Genomic DNA, 24,970 nt, shown 5'->3' with positions numbered 1-24,970 from the left:
TATGGCTGTATGTTCCTGGCACTCACTCAGTAACGCTGTGCCATTGCAACTGCACCACTGTAAGAAAATCTGCCATTGCAGTTCTCAAAGGTTGTTTTACCTTGCTGTCCCCGTTATTAAAAAGAGAAAAGGAAAAAAGGCTTAAGGGAAGGAATGGAAAGTAAGAGAGGCTCACCAGTTTTCTCAGGAACATCAAAACTAACATTTCTTCAATATTCTCAAACATTTTATTCTTTACCTGCTTTGGCTAGTTGGCTATTTCACACAATAATTATTTCCAGTAAGGTAAATAAGTGCTTCTAGCTGTGTACCATATGTTCTGTTTTTCTGAATGTTTCTGGCATTGTCTCCTGGCCTATCAGTATTATTAACTTCCCTTTCCATTAATTTTACTCATCTTCTTGCTAGCCAAGAAACCTTCAGCACCCATGGAAGAATTAGAAGATGCCAGTCTGCCAGCATCTGAAGACAGTCCACAAGCCTTACTCATTTCTGAATCCACAGACTCTCCCCAGAAGGGGACAGAAAGAAACCCAGCACAGCTTCCCAGCCCTCCATTGCTCCCAGCTCCACCGCCTAAGGCAATCTCCAAAATCACCAAGAGTGTAACAGGTCAGTCATTACCAGTCAGGGAAGACTTCCCCACCCCTTATGTTTTGTTCACCTACACAGCACAGTATACTATATTTTTTCTTAGATCCTTTTGCAAGCCTGTTGTTGCCTACTGTGAATCAGGCTGGTTGTGGTTGTAGCAAATGATAATGAATTTCATGAACTGAGCGGTTTGGTTGCCTGATAACAACGTGCTGATCTTTGTACTTCAAACATATATACATATTTGGATCTCCCCGAGGATTATTTAGTTTGAGTCTATTGCACTAAACACATGTAAAACAAATCAAACCAACCGCAAACATCTGCTGAATCAGATGCTCATATCGATATGCCATAAAACACAAGGAGATTTAAATGTTTTTATTACCTAGAATCCCGCTGGATAACAGTACAACAGCCACAAGCCAGTTCAACTCGATAGGCTCTGTAGAGGTTTCTGTCTGCAGGTTCTGCTCTCTAGGGTAGGCCTAAACTAAAGCTATGAAATCTGGTCTAATTACACAGAATGCACATAAGTGATACACCTGGCTCCCACAAAGCAATCCTCCATGCCAGTCTTCATTGAATGTTTCAACAACAATTCCTCTGGGCCTGATTTTCTAACATATTGCCAATGTTGCTACATTTTCCAACATTCTGGCACTACAGAAAGGGTGTTAAAGTGAATATGATTTTAGTTCGTTCCAATTTTAGGGCCCCTACATATGGTAAAAGCAGTTAACAGGGTCTTACTGCAAATTAGAATGAAGTCTTGACATCTAAATGCCAAACCTGTTGGGTATTTAGACTTTTAAATGACAGCCATTACCTCAGCCCTGATTTGCATCCCACTGGCACAAATAACAGGGTTTTCGAAGTCACCAGGAAACAAAATATCAGAGGGACACTGATATGACCACTGGAACTCATAGAAAATATCAGTGCTTTCAGTCTTTTAAAGGAACAGGTATTTGTTTCCTATGGAAAACGTCCTTATTTTGACCGTGTTTAGAAGCCATAAGAGCTTAAGCGGGACCTGGATTCAAGACGGTATCATACCAGTGCTTCCTGGGAGCTGTTGTTCAGATTGCCTCACCATTCTCTGCTCTGAGTCAGGCTCTCTCCTGCCTCTTCCATCTTGCAATGTGAACAAGCACAACCAGGACACCCCTTTAACACTTCTCGGCTGATGAGAGAGCCATGCTGTGCTTGAGATTCAGGCCGTTCGGAAAAACTAACCTGTAGAGGGTAACAAGATTACAGAACCACCAGGCACTTTACAGTACCTAAGCACTTCCTCTACCACCCAGGATATTCTAGGTTTTGGTATTTCATCCTCATCTAAATTTTCCACAAAGAACAACTCAGTTTTCTCAATGACTCCAGTAACTATAGACCTTTATTCAATAGTGATTATGTTTATTTATTTTTGTTTGGATGTGGAGGCAGTGGTAAGTTAAAACTAAACAAATACTGTCAGTGAGTGAAAGAGCATACAAATTTATGGGGAGGGAGAAACAAAGAGCTATTATAAAAAGAACAGCAAGACAAAGAGGTTGAAAAGCTCTTCTGTGTTTGGGTTTTTTCCCCCTTAACAATGCTAGAGATGCTGTTAGCAGAGGAGTGAGGAATAAGCCAAGCACCAATTAATCACAGAGAGAGGGGGAACAGGGCAAGGTGCCAAGACATCACTTTGCAAGATTATTCACTGAACAGCTGTTATTAGGATGAATAAGGTGTGATTTAGGGAAACTCTCAATATTGGCCCAAGCTGCAATGAGGACAAAATTGGCCTTTGGCCCATTCCAGGAACAAGCAAATACAAAGATAAAACAAAGTCTCCTCCCTTCCTGCTTTAGGGTTGAGCTGAATCCAGGTTTCTTGCTCTGAGAAAACACTGCAACCCTCTCCCATTGTGCAGAGGGAGAAAGTGATTTAAGAGGTGCTCTTTCATCCTCTCAGGCCACAATTTAAAAGACAACAATTGATCATAGATGTCTTCTATGCATTTCTACAGTAGCACGTAACCAAAACTCCCTTGTATGCTGAGAAAACATCTTTACTGAGCACAGGTTGGCCATCTCCTGGCTGTAGAAACTACCCTGATCACCTCCCGGCTGGGAAGGTGTCTCACTGCCAAGGCACAACACACTGGACACCTAGACACTTGGAGAAATGTTGCTGTTCTTTCAGGCATTTTCAGATTTTAAACAGGGTAACTTTTGGATCAGTTTGACCCCTGCCTGCTTGACCCCTCCCAGATGCATAAAAGAGGGATTAAACTCTGGCCAGTAATCTGGGTTGGATGAAGAGAAATGTGCAAAAATGCCTTCCAAAAATTAAAAATTCATGAGTTAGACTTCTCTTAGAATAAGCAAGGAGATTATACCATAGATGCAAATCTCTTTGCCGAAGGATGCTCTCCTCTCCACCCCACAAATGTGAAAAACAGACCAGTGTTGCTACTCTCAAATTTCTGACGTTTGAATCTGGTTCTGGCTGCAGGAGCTCTCCTCCCACTTGTGCTTTTGCTATTGCCCTCAATAAATTCTGCTCTCCGTTCTCACAGTGAAAATAGTAAACGTTCTGTGAAAACAAGTTTGTACAAGGGCTGTACAGGCTGTATCAGTTTAAATCCCTATTTACAACACTAGGTGGCAACAAGATAAAAGAAATACCCTCTTGTGTGAAGACGTCACATTGGCTTTCTACACCCAGACCGAACTGTTGCAATAAACAGCACCATGCGCCAGAAGGTTGGGCCTGGGTTATATGGAAAATGGGGAAAAAAACTGTAGAACAGAAATACTAATTGGCATCTTTTCAGGCCAAATGTTCAGGTATCTTAAGAAAGGAAAACTATCAAACTTACAATGAGAGAAATGTCCGCTTTGGACTTAGGTGCTAGAGAAATGTATATAACGAAGTCTAATTTCCAGTTAAATGCTTATGCAGCATAAAAACCTGAATCTAGAGGGTAAAAATTATATATTAGCTGGCTCTACCCTTCGTTTTCTCTTCTTAGTGCTCACTACGCCATCTATCATTTGGATTTCATTTGGCAAGTTTTGTTAGGCGAACGTTATACTATAATAATTTTGGCATTTCCTCAACTGGCATATGAAAGACAGAAGTCTAAGCTGCACAGCAATCACAGAGGAGCAGATAATAGACAGTGGTACATTTTGTCCTGACTGAGAACCACAGTGCATAAATTTTAATACTGTCTGCCAGAGGCCAGCAAAGAAAGCACTAGATTGGGAAGCCGCCGCAGCACAGGCTGTTGGCGGTTAGGAGGAACAGCACTGATGATCAAGAATGCAATGATGGGCTGGAAAAAAGAAGAAGCTGCGTGGGAAATGAGAGGGAATGGGGGAAGCATCTATTTTTCTAGATCAAAGATCTAGATCTGTGCAGTATGAGCCTTTTGAATTCAGATGGTTAATCAGCTTAACCAGTTACCTCTTAGCAAGAAGAAAACATCACCATTTTCTTCTGTTCAACAGAAGAATTAGTTTCAGTGCCAGCTCTATGCGCCAAGACACAAGCAGCATTGCATGACCTCTTTACCCTCATGTTTTGACAGCAGGAAGCGACACGGATGACCCAGCCATGAAATCTCCTCCTTCCACTATCCTGAAGAATTATGTAATTGTCGGTTCCTCCCAAATCTCAGGACAAGCTGCTCTCTTCCATTCCTCTGGCCAGAAAAGCTCTGATCCCCACATCAGAGGACAGGTAACAACGCCGACCGGCTCCCCTCACCTGGCTGCTGTCCACCTGCCTTTACCTCCCAGCAGAGTCATTGAAGAACTGCACAGGGCTCTGGCCACCAAACACCGGCAGGACAGGTACTGCAGCCTCTTGGCTATACGGGTGCATGGGGAGAGTCATTCCACTAAATCATTTTTCTTGGTAAACATCCTTCCTCTGTTATTAGCATTTTATCTATCCTACAGCTTGAGTCTGTTTTCTTCTTGATGTCATTACTTTGAACATCTATCCCTGGTTAAAGGGCTTGATTTGGCAATTACTTTAAAGTATGTTCTTCCTTCATAAAGAGGCTACTGCGACATGGAAGGTGGTTTTCAACAGGTAGAATTATTTGATAATCCTTGACCTACTGCAAAGAAACTCTCCCCAGGAGATAACAAGTTGGATAGCTAAGGCAAACAGTGCTGTAAATATGAGTACTACATAGATGAGAAATGCTATTTCACTGTCTCTTGGTTTATACACGAGCATACATGGTATTCATTTTTCTAATACAAATGCTTGTATGGGAGTATGTCGGGTATTTTATCTGGTTTTCATTATAAAATCTCCTCTGTATTAGAAAAGGACAGAGATAACCTTTCCCAACAGAGCTTTGGAGCTAAGTTGGTAACATTTCTCAGCTCCATAGCAGCTATTGTCATGGGGAATAGATTCATACAGTATCATTTCCAGGCCCTGTTAAACCTTTGTCATGATCATAAAATATCAAAATGGTAATATTTTATGCCTTGTATATTTTACATTTTGAGGACATACTGTTTTTTTTTTTTTTTTAAATCAGTACGGTATACCACATGGTTATATATCAACGACATATTAGTCTCTACCTTTCTGTACCTTATTTTTATGACAAAGATAGGAAAGTAGATCCATAATAGACATTATCAACACAGTCTTGAGGATGTTATTCCTTGTTGTCCAATACTGAACTCTCTGCTTTGGCCTTTACGAGCTACAGGCCATTCTGGTCATTTTCCTATAATGATAAGTTCCTACTGTGGCAATAAACCAGTTTTTTGTAAAAACTGGGCTCTGCACCTTCCATCCACAGCTTCCATGGAAGAGAAAGCAAAGGCTCTCCAAAAAAAAGAGTAGATGTCCGTCCATCCAGAACGTCTAGCATGGAGCGCAACAAAGAAAAGGAGAACTCACTGGGTTACAGCAGTGACTCAGAAAATAAGCGGAACTCAGTTAAAGAGTTTGATGAGAACAAAGAAAACATGATCATGAACTCAGAGCTCAAGGAAGACTCTGTTTTTTATCAGGATGAAGAAGTCTTGAATGACTCCATTATTTCTGGTAAGGGAAGTCACTTTATAATATATACTACTGTAGCCTAACGAATGCTCTAAACATGGGAGTGTGGAACAGAAAATATTGAGCAGTGTAAATTCATTCCTCTGTTGTCACATCAGCTTTTCTAAGGAATCTTAGTGAAGATCTGAAATTATGCTTAAGTCATAGGGACTGTAATCATGCCTGTTTGGGTAGGTACTGCATAATAAGATGACACAGAGTTATGCTGAGAAGTCAACGTATCAGTATGCTTTACCCTTTTGGTGACTTATCTACCCTTCGTACCGCTACATAAGAACAGCAGCACTTGCAGACATCTCACTGCACCTTTGTTTTCCAATAGCACTGTATTAAATAAGTAGCTCTTTGAAACCTTTCAAAATTAGAAGATGAGACCATAGTCTTGTTTAAAAATAACCTTACTCTCATGCAGCCTAGAGCTGATAACTCATGTGCGCAAGGTCTTTCCATCAGCGTGCAGTTTTCAGATTTGCCTTTTGCTTGATAGAAAGAACAGTAAACATACAGGAAATTAAATGTCAGGATTCAATTGAATTAAAACAGGAACTTTTGTCAGGAACCTGCAGACCAAGCATGAAAAAGGTGTGAATTTTCAAACCACTTATTGTTGACCTAGCTGAGCTGTCATAAATTGTGTAACAGGCCACAGCCAAGATCCTGCCTGAGATAGCTTGGTCATGGGACACAGTGGCATTGAAGGTGTCTTACTGACAAAAATAAATGAGGGTATTTGCAGATTCACTTTCCACTGAGATAGTGATCAGGAAGGATTTTGTCTCAGGGTGCTGACAATGGATATGGAGAAAAACTAGTTTGGGGCTTTATTTCCTTTTTCTTCCCCCCCTCCCCCCTTCTTCTTGTTTTGGTTTATTTGTTGTTTTTAATTCTGCAACATCAGATATGGGTTTCTGTAGGAGGTGGAATAACAGAACTGGCCACCAGTGGGCCAGTCAGGATGAAAAAGGACCAACTACCAAGTGTTTCCTGGCATGTCTTCCTGAAGGGGGTAACATCACTTCCCTCCTTTCATTTTGTCCAGCAGGTATTATTTTTCAGGAATTAAACCAATTGGTCAGGCATGGGGAACAGCTCCTTAGACTATCAGATCAGCTTAATCCAGATCTCTTGCATTTTTATTTGGTGAAATACCCTAAAGATTAATCAGTGCCTAGTGCATATGGACCATGGGAGTGGCTATAGCATAAGCCTTTTAGAAATCCTAACAACTGGATGAACTGAGCACGGCTTATCCTGTGTGGGTTGTATGCTCTCTGCTCCTCTAATACCACAGCAGGATTTGGGTTAAAGTTGAGGTTTATCAGAAATGATTTGTGGTTCTAATTTCACAAAGTAGTAGACTTTCTAAGTGTGCAGCGGAGCAGCCTGGGAATAGGCAGAGTCCCAAGGAACAGCTTCATTTTACTTTGTTTCAAGCAAAACATTGCATTATTCCACCTCACTTTGAAATACAAGCCTCTACGGAACACACTGAGCTAGCTTAAGTCAATGGCTCCACAACAGCTTCAAAAACTGACTTCCTGCAAAAATGTCCAGTGTTTTATCTGCAAAGCATAAGTTTCAGCTGACCTTCGATGGGATGAGGACAGTAGAAAACGTGCCCTGACCTCATCTGTGCAAATAATCACTGTGACTCTAGCCCTTGTTCTCCCATAATTCAAAGATCAGACCTAGTATGACATGGCAGGTAGTTTTATAACAGCCTCATGGGAGCAGGCTCATACCTCAGCTGTCACTGACAAATAGGAAAATAACCATTTAGGGCACATCTCAAAAAAATAAAAGTAAAATAACATGCACATGTAGATCTTCCTTGTTTCTTTCTAAGGACCTCTGCACAGAGACATTCACATGTGCTGTACGGGGTATACATATTTTGCTTTCAGTGCACCTAAGATGCACTTCAGTGCCTGTAAATCCACTCCACAGCCAGCCAGCACAAGGGCAGTACGTCCAGCATGTTCTGGAGACATCAGACCTACTGTGCATGTGCAGTCTCTCTGCAACAATCTCCTGACATGACCAAGATCCCCTTACTGTCTGTTTAAAATTTGCAGGTGAAATTGAGGGCATATGCAGGGATACCTGGGAATCTGCCAGCCCCAAACCTGTTTCAGGTTGTTTCCTGAAGGAGTTCTGTTGGTTCATGTGCTGTACAGGTTGAGCAATGCAAACACCCATTTTTCACCCACTCCGGTCCTGGTGGTAGCTTGAAAAAGCTCGACAAAGTCCCAGGCCAGTGGCTCAGTGATCCAAATGCTTCTGATGGAGTCATATAGTCATTTAGCAGAAGGCCGTGCGTGGCATCAACCAAATAATTTAACTTCTTTTACCCATGTGTTAAATGTATACCTACTGATTCCCAGAGGGCTGTACAGTTTAATTTAATTAATGTTTAAAGCAGATTTTGAAAACATTAGGTAAGGAAGGTGCTAAACAAGAACACAGCTTTCAGACTTTAAGTAGGGTTTTGTCCCAATTACAGCTTCTAAAAAGTTTAATTTTAGAACACTGCAACTGCAAAGAGACTTGCCTGTGCTCACCCTGGGATACCATATCTACTCTGCCCCCAGCCCTCCCAAGATGTATTCGTGGATATAGATTTCTCCCCTCTGTATACAGAAATTCAAGATCAATAGTGATAACAATGTAGGCCCACAGATCCTAAGCAAATAAAACCCCTACATTTGGAAATGAGAATCTATTTAGGATTTAGTTTCTTGCCAACCTCCAGAGCATACTGTAAAAAAGTAGACTTCAATCCTATTTCAAATGCCAAATAAAAACACCAAATAAATGTCATTTTCTTTAAAAATGAGGTGACCTTTCCTAGAAAAGGTGAAGCATTAAATTAAACAACAAAAAACCCAGCAGCAACAACAAAAAAACTTACCACCTTTAAAGTAAAAAGAAACCAAACCAAAAAACTATGGTGTAACTGCATTACACACCATGCTCCCAAGACTGAGTAAATGCAAGGATGTACTTGCAGTCCCTGAGTACCGTGATTACACTGAACCCCACCTGAGTGGTGCCACTCTGCATGGATTGTTTTCAGACTGCTGAAGTCCTGGACTGGACAACAGAAGGGCCAGTACACAGCAGTAGAGGCCAACAGGAGTCTGGTGTAAATTTGCTTGCCACAGCCTCCCTGTAATATGATTGCTGGAAGACTGCAGCCCTACCAGGATGACTCTGCAGCTCACTGGTTTTGGTAGCATGTCCCTCTTTTTTCCCCCATCATGAGCAACCCACCCCTCAGCAGATACAGTCTTCACCTCACACTTCCAATCTGCACTTGAGAACGAAGACTAATTTCTTTGAAAGCAGTTAAAGCTTACAACCATTTTATTGTGTCTTTCCAAACACAAGGCAAAATGGTTTTTATAAACTCAGAAGTCCAATTTTCACTTGCTTAGCGTGCTTAAGTCTCAAGAGTTACAGAAGAGAGAGAAAAAATCTGAGCTCAAACAATTCCCTGCAGTAAGAGTGAAAGGATGCTTCTAATGTCACCAGAAGGGCAGCAGCAAGGACTCAGCATCCAGCACATTAAAGAGCAGTAAACTCGTAATGAAAGCAGCTTCTGCATGTCCTCCTACGAATAATTCTTTTGTAATGGCAATGTTTTAGATCATCTTTCTTGATGGAAAACATGCATTAGCCCATTTTACAATAAGCACGACAGGTCATGCAATCACAATAAATATTTGTATTGCATTGCCCACATGTCCAATTAACTTGCCATATTCTGCAAATTGCCATAAAACACATCCTTCTCTCTCATTCCTTGGAATATTTTCCCCTACTCTCTTCAGAAGGAAAGGCCCAATGTCAGGAGTAGAGTATTGATTTAAATTTCTGTTATGGCACACTGTCACCTTGGACAGGAAGTAGGTCTAAGCAATGGCTTACATTTAATGTTGTACACAGTGTCTGCTCACAACTCTGATTCGCTACGCCTGAAAAGCACAATGACGTTAAAAAAAAAATATATATATACATATAAAAAAGTACAGTGAGCAAGCAACAACCTTGATTGTTTCAGTTACCACTGCCTGTCGCTGGTTATGCCTGCTGCTCACGCAGAGAAGAAGAGGCATATGTCCTGGCCACCCACCCCAGAGCCATCCCACCCTTCTGCAAAGGAACCACTAAATGATTCAGGAAACAGGGGTTCCTCTGGGCTACAGGGGTGCTCAGAGGGCTGAGGCAAGATGCACAGCCTTTGATTTCTAAACTAGGGATGTGAATCATGTTTCAGCTGCAAATAATTTTCACCTGAGAGCACTGCTTGCTGATAAAGGCAATAAAGATAACAGAGGAGTATGATCCTTCTGCATTTGCAAGCAGTTTTGCATCTGAGCCCTGCTCACAAGCAAAACTGTAGCACTGCTCAAACTAGTGTGTAAAACTGCTAACATAAGGACTAACATAATGCTAACAAAGGCTAACATAAAAGTCGCTGTCTCTCTATATTTTCCCATTCTTGATACATTTTTCATCTCCAGGAACTGTCTTTCTAATAACTTCGTTTTCAATCCATGCCCCAGGTACTTTGCCAAGAAAATGCAAGAAAGAACTGCTGGCAGTAAAGCTACGAAACAGACCGAGTAAGCAGGAGCTGGAAGACAGGAATATTTTCCCAAGGAGGACAGATGAGGAAAGACAGGAAATCCGGCAGCAAATTGAAATGAAGCTCTCAAAGTAAGTGTATCTAAGAATAGGGACAAACCTCCCTTTCCAATGAAATGGCCTCTGAGTATTGTCAGACGAGAAACTGGCACCCACCCGTGAGCCCATTTCCTGCCGTGAATCACAAACCAACACATCCCATTTTCAGCTGTTAATAGTCACATAAAAAAATTTAACTGCTTCTTCTGTATGGAATCCCTTGATTTCAATGTAAAACAAGACAGAAGTCACTGACTGGAGGGGATAAAATTCTGCCAGATTTACCTGCAGCTCCATTGATGTAATTAAGATTGTTGAGGTCCTCCAAGAAGGCTAGTGCTTTAACTTCATAATATAGTTATGTGTTGGTTTTGCCTTGTCAGCACCAGCTGAATTTGAGGACAAAGGCAATTTCTATAGCTGCATACTCTTACTTGAAGAAGGGAAAGCTGCTCTGTGGATTGGTGGCTGTATTTCTGGTTTAAGAAGTAACTTCAGCAGCATTGCCTGTGCATGGGTAAGGTGTTTGTGCAAGCCCAGCTGCGGGGACAGCGGGGATGGTTGGCATGGTCTGGTTTAGATCAGTAACCAGGGCAACAGGGTAGAGCTGTGGGAGAAATAGCATGACTGTGGCAGGCAGCCTAAAGCAAAGATTTATGGTGACTGTGAGGCTCAGATTGCACCATTTGTTTTATGTGCGTGTGGTTTGTTTTTTTTTTTCCCCTTGAAGAGCTACATTTGGATATCTGAAAGCATGAATATTTTAAATGAGACAAAGTGGAGTGCTAAATAATGTGTGCTGTGCCTGCCCACACTGGGACAGCACACACTGCTTGCCGCCAAAACGCTTGGAATCAAATTGAGAAACATGAACAGAAGTTCATTTTTGAGGCTTATTAAATATTAAATATCTCAAGCCTCTCCTGAAAGAAACATTTATTGATATTTAGGCTAGCTTATTCATGCGTATGCATTTGATTAAACTTTACCTCAGGGGACAGGGAATGAGACATGCATATGGATCAAAGCACGAGTCCTTACAGACCAGAGCTTACAGAAGGAAACACACTGCCATCACCACACTTGCCCTCAGCTAGGAAATGAGCTGCTGAACGAATGTAGATGAGAGTTGGGGTAAAGTTCATGATGCCCTGCAATGTTGGAGATGGAGCAATCACCGTCCTCCAGTCTCAGGAGCTGCTGTTCATTCTGTGTAGCATGGTAGCACTTCACATGCAAAGGAGAACGGCGTGGTGCGAGTGACCGCACAAGACAGAGCAGATGACAGTTCCTGTCACAAAAAATATGTACATCCTCTACAAGTAGAAAATACCACATACCAATTTATGTTGAGTTCCAAGAGTTACACCCGGAGCCAGTTATGGATGTGCCACGTTAATAGCCATCATCTTAGGAAAGAAAATAGACCTTGGTCATGGCCTTGCTCATCTAACATTGTGTATTTATTTCACAAAAATATTTCAAGCTGCACTTTGACATTGTTAATTCCAGTATTTTGGCTACTTAATTGCTTATGAAATGTCCTCATAGGTCAGGCACCTAATTTTATGTCTCTAAAACGCACAAAAAAAAAAAAAGGTTTCCATCCCACTGCATCCTTAAAAACCAGTTGGACCATCACAGCATATTCACTGAGTGAGAAGATTCTCTTATAGCCAGCCAGCCACACCTCATGTTGCTGAAATGCCTGGAAGGTCATCTCTCTCTGCAACACAGCCTGCCTTCGCCTAGTGTGAAAGGTCTAATGGAATTGCAGCTTGAGGCTTTATCATTTTCTTTTCATTTCCTATTTAACTTGCTTAATAATGAGCCTGGAGAATTATTTTAAAGGAGTCATAACTCAAGTCAAGTGTCAGTACAAGGATTTTAAAAGGAAGCTACTCTACTGGTGAAAAAAAAGGACTGGCCATCACTAGAAGCCAGGAAATGTACTGTTTATGGATAAACGCAGGAAAGATCTGTCTCTTGCAATCTTACAGAGCAAGCTGTGGTCCAGGCTATTAGTCTCAATGGTAATGTCAAGAGGATGGCTAAAAGCCACCTTTGTTCCAAGGGCTGGAAGACGGGCTTTCATTTAGCTCCTTCCTTCTGGAACATGGCAGGTTCAGCGCATCTTGGGGAACAGACGGTGCAGAGATCGCTGGGATAGCCAGGAATGGCAAAACAGATTGGAAGCAATCTCCCACACAACTTCCAGCACATATGTGCACTGGCAGAGCTCAGCTCTTAACTCATCCACCACAATAGAACGTGACCATGCAGACAAGCTCAGGTGATGGATACATGCAGGAAAATATTTACGCCAGCAAAACCAAGCACGTGTCCACAAAATAACAACAATAAATCCCAAACCTAAAAGTGGGTACTGGTAAAGGCCAAAGAGTCAAGGCACTAGATACATCCCTCTGGAGTTTCTGACTAGTTCTCACTCCCCAAGATCCAGACCACCCCAGAGCCCCCACTCAGAGCACAACCTGGCAGTAGCGTTAAAACATAACCATGCTGGGAAGAATGAAAATCCAGGATGAGATTTTGAGGTCTTCACAGTCATTCATTTAATGGTACCTGTGCAGCTTAATCTCTCTGTAGATGTGGCAACTTGGAAGTTTATAGCTAAGCAACACACCACTGAACACTCAGGTGTGAAGTACTGCCAGGCAGTTGGGACCCAAGAGCTGTGTGTGCTCTCTGTACGATTTTGCCATTACCTATGCAGATTAGAGCACATTGCTGCTGTACTGGCAATGCTTTGATAATAGCGATGGGACTTGCCTGCTGAGATATGAATCTACATGTACCATCAGGCTGCAGACCTATCGTTTCGCACAAGAGAATAGCGTACGGGCAGATTAGAGAGTTGTTATTCAATAGCTGTCTGCATAAGAACAGCAAGTAAACAGGCAGTTGTTTTCAAGATCAATATTTTACAGCTCGTTTGTAGGGATTTGAAAGCCTATAGTGGTCTAGAAAATTGCCTTTCTCACAGCTAACACAGCCTAGCTCTGTAGTCTGGAGGGAAAGCTGTGCTGACGTATATAATGTGCAAAATATACCAAATAACAGTGTCTAAGTAACATAAAAGATGGGGAGACAAAAGAATAGCATTTTCTCAAAACCACCGTATTTTTTTAAGTGGTTCTAGTTGAAATACATTTCAACAGTAGTTGAGAAGCTGGCAAAAAAGCCAACTCTGGTATCACGCTCATGAGTGCTTATGCAACCAAAGCTAAAATGCTTATTTTTCTTTACTGTCCAACCCATTCCTTCTAAAAAAGAGCACAAGGAGTTCTATTAAATCTTTTGGGCCAGATTCTACTTTTACAGCAGTGCAAGTCCACTTACTTCAGACTTACTACTGACTGACAGCACTCAGAGTACGGAATCAAGGATTCATTTATGTGCACTGCTGCTTTTCAAAAGCACATTTCCCATCTCCTGCGCTCCCAAGCCAAATTGGTCTACCACTTGTTGCCGTGGAAACATGCACTTCTCCCTCCGCCTCCATCCAAAATGGCAGTATTCCATTTTCCCCAGATTTCCCTTTCCAGTCATGTTTTCTCTTACTAATTCATGCATCCCCAGTGCCCCAGGCCTCGGCATGTGCCTGCGATATTCTACTGTGCATTAGACAACGGAGATTTGGATACTCTAGCTCCCAACAGGTCTTGTTTCCAATTATTATGTGTTCGGAGTGCAGATAATAAGCCCTCAGTGGAATTCAGTGAATTGAGAGCTCTTTGTGTCAAGAGGCAGGAAAGGCATCTGCAAGTACGATTATTTGCAATAACTGCTTTCTGCCTTATAGACTCACTTTGTTCTGGAAGGGGTTTAAGCTGAGACCTGGAGGAGTAGAATAGTTGCTAGACTGAGGAATGACGCAGGAAAAGGGGTTGTTTAATTAAATTCGGTATCTGACTGTTTAGAAAGTTCATGTTTGAAGTGCCTGGGTGGCTGATACTTCTTGAGCACGCTTTGTCTAACCACAGTTAAAGACACTCCGTTATTACTTAGTGTTTCAATGAAAACATGAATTCTCGGAAAAGATTATACTTGTAATTTTCACTTCATGTTCTGTTTCACCTCCTTGGATATTTGCATAAGTAGACACGACGCATTAAGCGGCACTTAAAAGATTATGGAGATGGGAATTCTGATACAGCAGTGTGGGCATAGAAGGAGTCGGGCAGGAAGAATGACAGTTTCGTGGACTCTGAGAGGAACCAAAACTCAAGCACCTAAAACTGAGCACAATCATATTGAAAATCCTGGCATGGACGAGCAGATGATGCTGGGGCAAGGTTTCATAGCAATATAAATTGAAAAAAGCAGTGGCTTTACTCAGTGCTTCACCACATCTGGGCATCTGTAGTTCTAGTGCTGCCCTGAGGTTCTTTGAAAGGCAAATTAGCTTGCCCAGGAACTGCAGACGTAGCTAGATGCAGACCCTGGTCTGGAGCTCAGCCTCACGTAACAAAGCGTGAAGTTCACAGCGCCTCTGAAGCCAGAACACCAAGCAAACAGCATTTCAGATATGCAACCTAATAGCATAAAGCACGAGAGTCCAGCACGGAGCAGTAATAAAGGGAAACGTTACCTACTGTGCCCTGTTCCCAGGAAGAGCAGGTGCAGTGCCATTTCCTCACAGAAACATCTCAGCACAGCTTTGCTCACTGGAAAGACATCAGCCCTCCAGAGGGAAAGTGGGCTGAATTCACAGGGCTCTGAGGAATATTTCATCTGAATTTGATCAAAGGGGGAGTGAGGTACAAACTACTAGTAGCCCTAATGCAGAAGGCTATCAAGCAGGCACTGAACTTAGCCCAGTTTAGAGACTGGCCTAAATTCACCCAGAGATTTTTGAGTTATTTTTGTTGTGTATTGTTTTTTTTTTCTTTTCTTTTAAAATGAAGCCCTGACTGTGCTTAAACTGCTGCTGGCTGGAGTAGAAATTAGGGAACTGCCCCAATTTCAGATCATAATTTCAGACCGGCTGGGAAGACACGGCACAGATTTATTTCAGAGACAGAAGGGCAGGCACAAAGAAGAGATCGTCTGTCACCGCTAATTAGCTGTGTACAGTTTAATACATGTCCTCCTCATTTGGCAGGAATCATCCAGGTTATCTTGTCACCGATGCTAAAAATAACCCCAGCGAGCTCAGCGTGGGTGTCTGCAGCAGCTTCGGCTCCTCGCACATGACGGGAGCTATATTTAGAGCTGTGCTCCAACTCCGGGGGCGTGCGTGCAAGCCGAGGGAGTCTCCTGCTCTCCCAGCCCTGCAACATCCTGGCAGCAGGCAGGCTGGGGGGATGCTGCTGGAGATTTGCACAGGGATGCTGCTTGTGGCGTGTTTCATGAGGCTGTGCTATTTTATTAACAGCTTGCACGGTACTCAAAGGCTTTTAGACCTGGTGCTGTGTGAGGATTTGGGATTTTTTTCTTCCCATGTTTTCCTCTTTTCCATTATGGACTCAGTTTTTCAGGCTACGGAGAAGTATATAAATACTGGAGGGAAGAGGAGTAGAAAGACTGGGAAAAGACTGGGGGAAATGCAAGCAATGGCTGAGATATTTCAGGACTGTTTCCAGGACTTCGACATTCGGATCCCATAAGCATTAATGTTCCCTGTGTCCTTTCTCAGTCAGGCACTGACACAGCTGGAAATCCTGTTCTGTACCCAGTGACTGGCCTTGCAGTCAAGAGGTGTTTGCTCCCAGAGTTACTTTGGGGCGGTCTTCAAGGATAAAAATCAGGAGGAACGACAAAGCTCAAGTTCTCTTCACGCCTCCAAGCAATGAGTCAGTTTAGCCTCCTGTTTACGGTGCTTTTCAGGTTCAAGGGAGCTGCTGTGCAGCTCAAATGCGTGTGTTAGAAGAGGTTCAAGAATAACTGCACATGACATACCTTAACGACCTTGTCCCTTCTCTTAGGGCTGAAGAGCTCTTGAGAAAGGTAGCCCTTGTTCCCTTTCGTTTATTATACTTGCAAAAATAGAATGAACTTCACCAATGTGAATCCCTGATCAGCAAGTAACAAACCCAGCCCTCTGAGTGTGTGACCATAACAGATCCTCCAGACAGAAACCCTTTAACCAGCGGTGTTTGCTTGCTTCAGTAATGAAGCACAATACACGCACAATTAATTACAGAACACCCTATCAGCCCTAGGCAAGAGCTATGATCTGCAGCTGATCCAAAAGAGCAGTTTAATGTATCAGAGCAGCCCACTCACTGCATGCTTGGCAAAAAATTATTTTAAACACAATAGTTCTTTCATAAAGGGTTGCAACAGTAAGGATTTAGTTTTGTGTTAGTTTTTGATCTGCACGTTGTGCACGACTCAAAGCTGTTCTCAGTGCACGTTCACATCTCTAAGGATTGAGCACGCACCTCCTGTTGAAGACTTTGGGTATTGGTGCAGATGCGGTGAAAAAGCATGGCAGAGAGCAGTTAGTTCTGCCTGGGGACAAGAAAGTTTCACATGACTGGGTCACTGCCAATCAAAGATTTCCTTCTGGGAAGACCAACTCCTTGTACTGCTCTGTTCTAGTTCCCTGACTCCAGTGCTGGGAATTCACAGTCAAACGTGTTTTCCACGGCACTGTGAAGGCAAGGGCAGCAGGTCAGTGCACAGCAGGGAAGGGAAGAGCAGAGCAGCAGGTGTAAACACAGAAGGCAGTATTGAGGGCCTTTTCTGGGACACAGAGTCAATTCCTCGAATTGGTCTTCTAGCATAAGTGGCACATGTAAAACTGGAAAAAAAAAAAACAGTTCAATCTATTACAAGGGAACTTAGTTATATAAGTAAACTTGCAGGAGAACTGCTAAAGCAAGTGTAATTAAATAAGGAATAATATTTTTAGAGAAGAAAATAGTGTGTTTTGCCCTGCCAAACTGCTTACAAATAGCATCATGTGTTTGGGCTCAGATCCCCTCTCAAAAACTAGGCATCAGCATATGCCTGAAGATCTGGGCCCCAGCCCTGTAAAGTGACAGGCAGTCATGGAACAAAATGGAAATCTGCAGAAAGCCAGTAGCGTTCTGTAATGCTTCAACTTACACTAGATTATCATTCAGGTCCTTAAGCTGGTTTGGATCTGCAACACACGTAATTACAGAAAGAAATTGCTTTAATTTAATTTACAGGGCTTAATCAATAGGGACCAAAGTAGGCCGCTCTGGTTGTCCCAGCCATTCATGCTGTCCTATGACAAAAGCCTGGCCAGAACAAGGTGCTGCAGCAGTTATGAGTCAGGTGGCAATGCAGGCATTCGTGGTGGCAGCCCTTGCCATTTGGAGGGATGGTCACTGTGAGATTACTTTGGGTTAGGTTTTTGTCTTAACCTGTTCATAAAATTCAGGAAAAATGCTTTTTGCACTTAATGCCAAGCACTTACTGCAATGCAGTTCAAACAGAAGCAAGATGGGCAGTGCGTATCTGAAAGACTATGAGTTGGTATAAGCAAAATCTAAGCCTGAAGGGGATTTGGCTGCACATTTTTCAGTTTTAATGTACCCAACTTCAGATTTGCCACTTCAGATCATATAAGAACAAAAGAAAAGAGGTTTGCATTGCTCCCCCCATCCCCTTTTCTTTCAAACCTAGCCAACTTTATTTGTAGAGTGGATATAAATGAGTTTCGCCATACCTATTGCTGTGAGCTGCTTACGGAATACCCAAGCAGTTAGAATTTACTTCTCACACAAAATTTGTAGCGTTTTTTAGATAGGAAAAGGGAAAAGAAACTTTCTTTAGGTGTGGAATCACATTTGCAAACACATACCTGCAGGGCCTACAGCGAGCACCACAGCAGCAGCAGGTTCTCACTGATTTATGGGGCTGTGCCGTCAGGTGAGTTATCTGCACCTTTGCACGAAGAATTCAAGCACGTTTCTAGACTTTCTACCAACAACTGGCCAAACCTGTTGGCTCACCAGAACAATCCAAGGAAGCAGCAGTTAATACATTGATGTTGCTAGCCCCCCAAATACAGTTCCTACCATTTCCTTCTCCTGCAGCTCTGAGCACAACTTCTGTGGCCTCATTCATTCAGGATCTTAATTCCTCCCAGGAACAGAGGCTTGGGATTGCCACTTTCACAGGGCAAAACTGGGTCAGTGTAGCACAGTTTCTACCTTTCTGAAATAATCTTAGGGAAGGCTAGGGGGTGAAAAGTAAAGGAAATAAATTTTTAGAAAATAGGCAAAGGGAAGGAGAGGAAACAGGTCAGAACAGAAGGTCTCCGGTTTTAATCAAACATTCCTTAATAAATATTGTACAGCCATATCAATTATTCAAATGTAGTTCTAGCTAAATCTTTTTGATTTTATTGCCTGTGCCCACCTGGCAAGCTGCGGCTATATAATCAGGTCTTGTGGGGGTTTTCCTGGTGAGGTGGTTTTTATTTTTTTGTATACAACTTGGGACCTACTTGGGTCAAACAAAGCTCTGCAGGTTTCCTTTGGTATCTGTTTTTCAAGACGTTAAATAATCCAAGTGGCCAGCACACTTCCTTGACCTCTCCAGACTCAAGACAATTTTTTCCCCTAGAAATCCTTATCTTCTATTTTTTTCCTGTAGCTGTCATGTCACACATCAAAAGGCTGAAAAGGACGCTCAGTCCTTTATCAATCCATGCTCGAGTATTTAGCCAGTGAAGTGAAAAAGAAAACAAATAGCACCCTGTGAGGTTAGGGACCTTCTTCGGCTGAAAACCCACTTCACAGATGGTTATCCAGGCAGCTGGGAAACACACCTAGCACTTTGGTAAACCTGAGTCTTAAATCACATTAGAAACAGGTTTCTTCAGTCCAGTTATTTCAGTGTTGCACAAAAATGTAACAGTTTTGTTTTATTAAAATGGTACAAAGTACTACTGGGCCAAGACACAAACAGCAGAATAAAAACATGAGTGCCTCACTGCTGAAAAATAGCCCTCGAAATCAAGACTGCATGGCTCAAAGATGAGCAGCCACTGCCATTTGCTGGAGATGATTGTATTCATCGAGCAAATCAAAGTCTGAATGAATTAATACTTCATCAGTTTTTCAGCAATGACGTTAAAAAATTAAGAGTGACGATCTGACAGTCTCTCCAGATAGCAGCTGGTCTATTGCAAAGAGACCAGCCTAATTTGAGGGTGTCTGCAAAAGCCATTTTCTGGACAGGCTAAACTACAGCCTTATTACTGTAATTATCACAGGGAGTGGCTACAGTGCTTTCAAATACCACCCAATGGGAAAAACCATCCTTCTTGGGAAAAGATTAAATAGACCAGTACTAATGTCATAAAGAAAGTTGTATTTAGAGACACCATGTAATTACCCTTAAAGACTTTAGCCTATACAACAAAAAGGAAAGAGATAACAATGATAGGTGTGTGGAAATAGCAGCCTTCGTGCCAAGGGTGAGTGGGGCAGGAAGGTTGGGGCGGCAGGGACTCACGAGCAGGCTGGGGGCCCTGGGCTCAAAATTCTAGCAACTGCAGGGGAAAAAAAAATTACAACCATGCCAGAAATGCCTAGAAAATCTGCATGGAGGAGCTTGGTTGCACAAAGAGAAGGCCTTTTCTAGCTTTGATAAGGAGTCACTGCCATCTTACATTGCCCTGCTCTGCTTTATCTAGCAGCCCCTCAGCAGGCAGACAGCAACTCTGAGGAGGTAAAACTGAATCCCTCCCCGAGAACACAGGGAGCCCAAAAGTCTTCTGTCGTAGTCTTGCACTTTGACAGTGAAAGACAGTTCATGTTGTACCCCAACAAAACATAGCAGAAATATGAAAACTAAATGCTCAGGTCATGAAATGTGACACAAGTTCTTACATTATATTCAGCTGAGGAACACCTACTTCAAAAGCTCAGAATTTCCTGGCCTGGCTGCATTTTGCCAGCAATATCTGACTGGATTTATACCATCACCACTAAGCACAGGATCCAAAATGGAACTAAAGAGGGTCCCAGAAGCTTCGAGGAAGAGCACACAGAAGATAACGTTTTAAAGTTCAAATCCTGTCTGCATTTTCTTGTAAGTTAGCTGGTCTGCAATGCTCAGTGTCATGCTTCGTGGCCTGAAGTGACAAGTCATGCTCCTCACACAGCCCAAATTGAAAGACAAACAAAATCAGTAAAGTACCATTTGCTGCAGGAAGTTGATACATCCCTGGAGAAGGTCTGCAAGTCTGTTTTTTCAGACAAGATGTTTTGCCGTAACAGGGATAACCATATAAATCGGCTTTGCAGAGCACTGAGAGAGACAGTGGTGAAATAACAACAAAACTGATGATTATTCCTGTTGTGACCAGAGGACCTGGCCAGGTACCCAGCCACATCTTTGAGCTATCAGTGGAATTTCTCATTACAGTCTGCATGCTGATGGCAGGAACAGTCTGCATTGAAAATGAACAGATAACCTCCGATTTTGAAAAACAGATTAAAATAAAATAAAAGTCAATGTGGTAATGAAATAGGATTTGGAGTGTGTTGTGGGCAAAGGCTGCATGGTTCAGGCCAGCCGTGGTTAATGATAGCAGGACAAGCCATAGGTCTCGCTGTGCTGTAATGCTGGGCTAACAATAGCATGCACGAGAGTAACAGAAACGAGTACAACAGATGGTGACACGCTGTCTGGAGGCAGGGATATCCCATCCGTTTGGAGATGCTGTGTGGGTGAGTGACAGCAGAGAACTAGAAAGTGCTTGTGTTGCCAGGGAGAGAGTTCCCAGAGAGATCCCTGCCATTTGGTGGCAGGTGTGCACTCACACACATGGTCCCAGGAGGGACTGTCTATCCTGGAAGCATTTGCAATTTTAGGAATCGTCATTTTTTTCCCCCCCTTTAGGGATTACACAAAGCCAAGACACCACTGTTTGATTTGATTTACTTCAGTGATTAAGAAAGCTATCCCTCGGCATAAAGCCTGACATTACAACCAGTTTGCACAGCACAACGGTATGCCCCTTCTCCTGTTAGGGCTGGAAGCTGCTGGGTTAGGAGGCTCACTCAGCTCAAAACCACCAGCTCTGGAGTCAACTCTTGCTTTGAGCAACACTTTGCAATGGCCAGTACACCTACAGCTCTTTATCCGCTGCTCCACAGGCTTTGCAGATTGCCTAAGAGTCCCTTATATAAAGATACATGTTAGTGAGAGCAGGGAAATATATTCTGCAGGGCTCGCATTTCTTGGGGAGGTTCTCAGCAGCTTGTATCCCTGGCAAGAACGGCTGTTCTCACATGATTTTGCATTAATTGACAGGGTGGAGGAGAATTTACATATAGTCAGCAGAGGCAGGCTGACAAGTGATGCATACCAACGTTTCTTTGTCTACACTCTGCAAATCCAGCTGTGATTTCTTCCAGTGACCCAAATCCACAGTGGTACATCGCAATCACATCTGTTTATAGTGGCAACTGTTAGTATATAAGTGGACAGTATTGCAGGGTTTTAATACTGGCTGTGCAGCAGTGAACACCCTAGCTGAACTCAGGACATTTCGGGACACTTCCACCCATGTACAATCTCTCTACTTGATGCACTCTGAACGTAGCCTGTGCTACAGTTCAAACTGACACGTCTTCTGTCTTTTTGGCCCCCTGTTCCCGTTCCCTCTGACTGCAGTGACTGAAATTGCATTCCTGGCTGTGTGGGAAGAGGATTCATGAGCCTAGAGATGCCTTATTTCTTACAGGGCTCAGGGATGGCTGGCAATCCAGCCCCAGTCTCTCTGGGGGATATCAAGCAGAGGCATTGTATTAGGCATCATTTATACAGTGAAGTTTAAAAGAAATAATGAAAAAGTGTTTTTTTAAACATATCATTACTCTGTAAGGACCCAGGAGTACATAACTGTCCCACTAGGAATATCAGAAGGTCTTAATAAAATGGCAGGCCCTACTGCTGGGCTAAGACTCGCTTCTGGTCTGCCAGTGAGCAACTTGCAGGCTCCCTGCTGTTTCTCAAGCAGTTGCTATCAGAGTTGATTTTAGCATCACTTCAGCAGGGACAGATGTCTTTATTTAAAATAATATAAAAACTAATACACACATAATGGGATAGAGCTAAACCCCTAGGATTTATTATCATTCCCTTTGTTTGCTTGTCCTCAAACATCAAACCCACAATGTTCTCAATTTGCCTGAGATATGTAATACTGATTTTTTTTTTCCTGGAGGAACACAGGGCTCCAGAGTTTTATTCCTGCTTCAGAGAAAAATATTAAGAAAATGTATTGCTTTGCAATGAAACATTATTCACCATTTTCAGTGACCTGCACAGCGTGACCTAGATCATAGCCAGCATGCAGTTGCAGTCAGAAGACCCTTCAACATACATTTTAATACACACCCTTGAGCCCGCATCAGCCTCCAGCACAGGAGTTGCACTGGGAGCCTGCACCGCTTGTGCTGTAATTTGAAGAGCATGTTCTTTCAGCAGTTTTTCTCGCTGTGCTATTTTTAGCCAGAACGTATTCCCCAAACCCGTTCCTTGCCCAGCTGCAAGGCAAGGCTGAAGCAAGAGCGAGTGGTATTGCTGCTCACACTGACATTGCTATGAAAAGAAATGCTCAAACTACAACCTCAGAGCATGTCGCTGGCTGAATAATCAGCTGTACTTTCATCACCTTAATGACTAAATGTTGTAGTTGTGCTGCAAACAGGACAGAGCCACCACCTAGAAGCTATGTTAAACTGAGTGTGGGGGAGCACATGGAGGGGAGAGAAGGAATCTCCTGCTCTGAAATAACCACCAGCTATTCCATTTACACCAGAACTTAGCCGTGTTGGTTCTTGTTTATTCATAGTTGAGCTGAAAATCCAAACCCATATGTCAGTCCCGGAATGCACCACAACATCCTCTAAGAGTTCTCAGCTGCACATTGAAAGAGGTCTGAAAGCAAAAGCTTCCAGAAGGTGATGGGAGGATGCTCAGCATCTTCACCGAGCCTTGCGGCAGGCCTTTGAACTGAAAGACGGGCTCCGTGCTCCAGCTGCGCTCGGCCTTTCTTCCTCACACCTCCAGTAAAAACTACCAAGCCAAAGGTCAAATGCAGCAGGGCTTTCACAGGTGGTGAACAGTGCTTACCATATCGCCTCCTCCAGCTGAATCCTCTCACTTAATTAGACACTGGCTCTGTTGGTGTATTGCAGCCCACACTGTGCTTATCCTTAAGCAACACCACACAACAGCAAACCTGTCACAAGGATGTGGGTCGCTCAGGGACAAAGGGCAATGGTACCTGGGTCGTGTTACAGCCTCATGCCAGGCAAGCAAGTGGGTTTTATTCTAACTGGCACCCAAACTACTCAGTGCAGGGCTTCTGTCAGAGAAACTGTAATAATAGACACCTATAATTGCCTGGGAGGTGAGGGCCGACATAATTAACTGAACTCTTGCTGACTTGCAAATCCAGACAGAACTGAAAGCCAAATGAGTAAGATACATAATTAAGATGAGATACATGGCCACTACATTCATCTAGCATCTTGTATTGGGTAACCAAAGGCAGTTTTTTTTTTTTTAATATTATTATTTAAAAAAAAAAACAACTCATGAGGGAAAATAGATGCAAATATCAGTCAATTTTAAACCAGTATAGTTTTGGCATGCAACTTGCAGAATTGACCATACCAACTCACCATTTTCATAATGCTCTCAAGCCTCCTACTATCAGAGAATAGCAACTACTTTTATCCTGTTATGGGAAATGCTGGCATGACACTCAGCTAACACTTTTTACGTGCTCCAAAACTGCCTTGGGGTGAAAACAAGTTTCTGTTTCAGTGCCTGCCTTCTAATTTTGTACAGAGCAAAGACTGTAAAAGGCAAGTCCCTCCTACCAAGGATTTACTACTACCCGTAATCGTACATTGCAAGCAGTGCTGCACTGCCACGGTTCAGTGTGTGGGTGACTCAAAGCCCTGGCACATATCCTCTTCACAGTCACTTATAGGAAGGATGAAAATAAACTTCTTGTTGAATTGAACACGATGTTCTGATAATAGAGATGCCAATTTAAGAGACAGAGCCTCTCTCTCCTGACAGGCAGCAGACACAAGCTGCTTCATGAGGTAGTGGCACAGGGCTCTCCTGTTCCTCCGCCCTTTCCTGTTTCCCCGCTGGGCTGGAAATCTACTGTGAGAGGGGACCCAACCCCCCTCCACCCAAGCCTCCCAACTCTTTCTGCAGAAGTACCTGCCGCAAGAGACAATCAATGTGAGTGCTGCCAGCTACAGCTCACTTACTGAAGGCTGGATTGATTGTGCACTTGTCAGTGCAGAGTTCACGGGCACACACACATGTCCAAGTCCATCCTCCTCCTCCCTTTGTCAAAGATTATCAGATACGCATGGCCCTAACTAAAGGCAAGCAGAAGAAAGGATTCCAGAGTGTGTTTTTTGGCTTCAGTTATAAATCTAGAAGAAATTCATTTTTATGACAATTATATCATACAGATACTGTGCAGCAGACACTATCCAGAAATACATTTGGGAAACAAAGAAACACATGAACACATTTAGGGGACATAAGAAACCTCATGAACCAAGAACATAAGCATTATGTAGTGGATTCTGCCAAA

General features: G+C 42.9%; 1 protein-coding gene across 4 annotated transcripts in view; it reads left to right on the top strand.

Annotated features, from left to right (window-relative positions):
• PHACTR3 (phosphatase and actin regulator 3) overlaps positions 1 to 24,970 on the top strand; it is a 104,821-nt gene that overhangs the window by 66,251 nt on the left and 13,600 nt on the right. For 3 of the 4 annotated variants that reach the window (XM_050714033.1, XM_035548382.2, XM_035548384.2), the window contains 4 exons: positions 409 to 612; positions 4,181 to 4,445; positions 5,423 to 5,670; positions 10,257 to 10,410. In XM_050714033.1, coding sequence (XP_050569990.1) covers positions 409 to 612; positions 4,181 to 4,445; positions 5,423 to 5,670; positions 10,257 to 10,410 — 871 coding nt within the window. The remainder of the gene's footprint in view (positions 1 to 408; positions 613 to 4,180; positions 4,446 to 5,422; positions 5,671 to 10,256; positions 10,411 to 24,970) is intronic. The other variant, XM_050714034.1, reaches the window with a different exon arrangement.

The sequence above is a fragment of the Cygnus atratus genome, chromosome 16, assembly GCF_013377495.2.
Source record: "Cygnus atratus isolate AKBS03 ecotype Queensland, Australia chromosome 16, CAtr_DNAZoo_HiC_assembly, whole genome shotgun sequence".
Taxonomy (NCBI): domain Eukaryota; kingdom Metazoa; phylum Chordata; class Aves; order Anseriformes; family Anatidae; genus Cygnus; species Cygnus atratus.
This window is presented reverse-complemented; position numbering and strand designations above follow the sequence as displayed.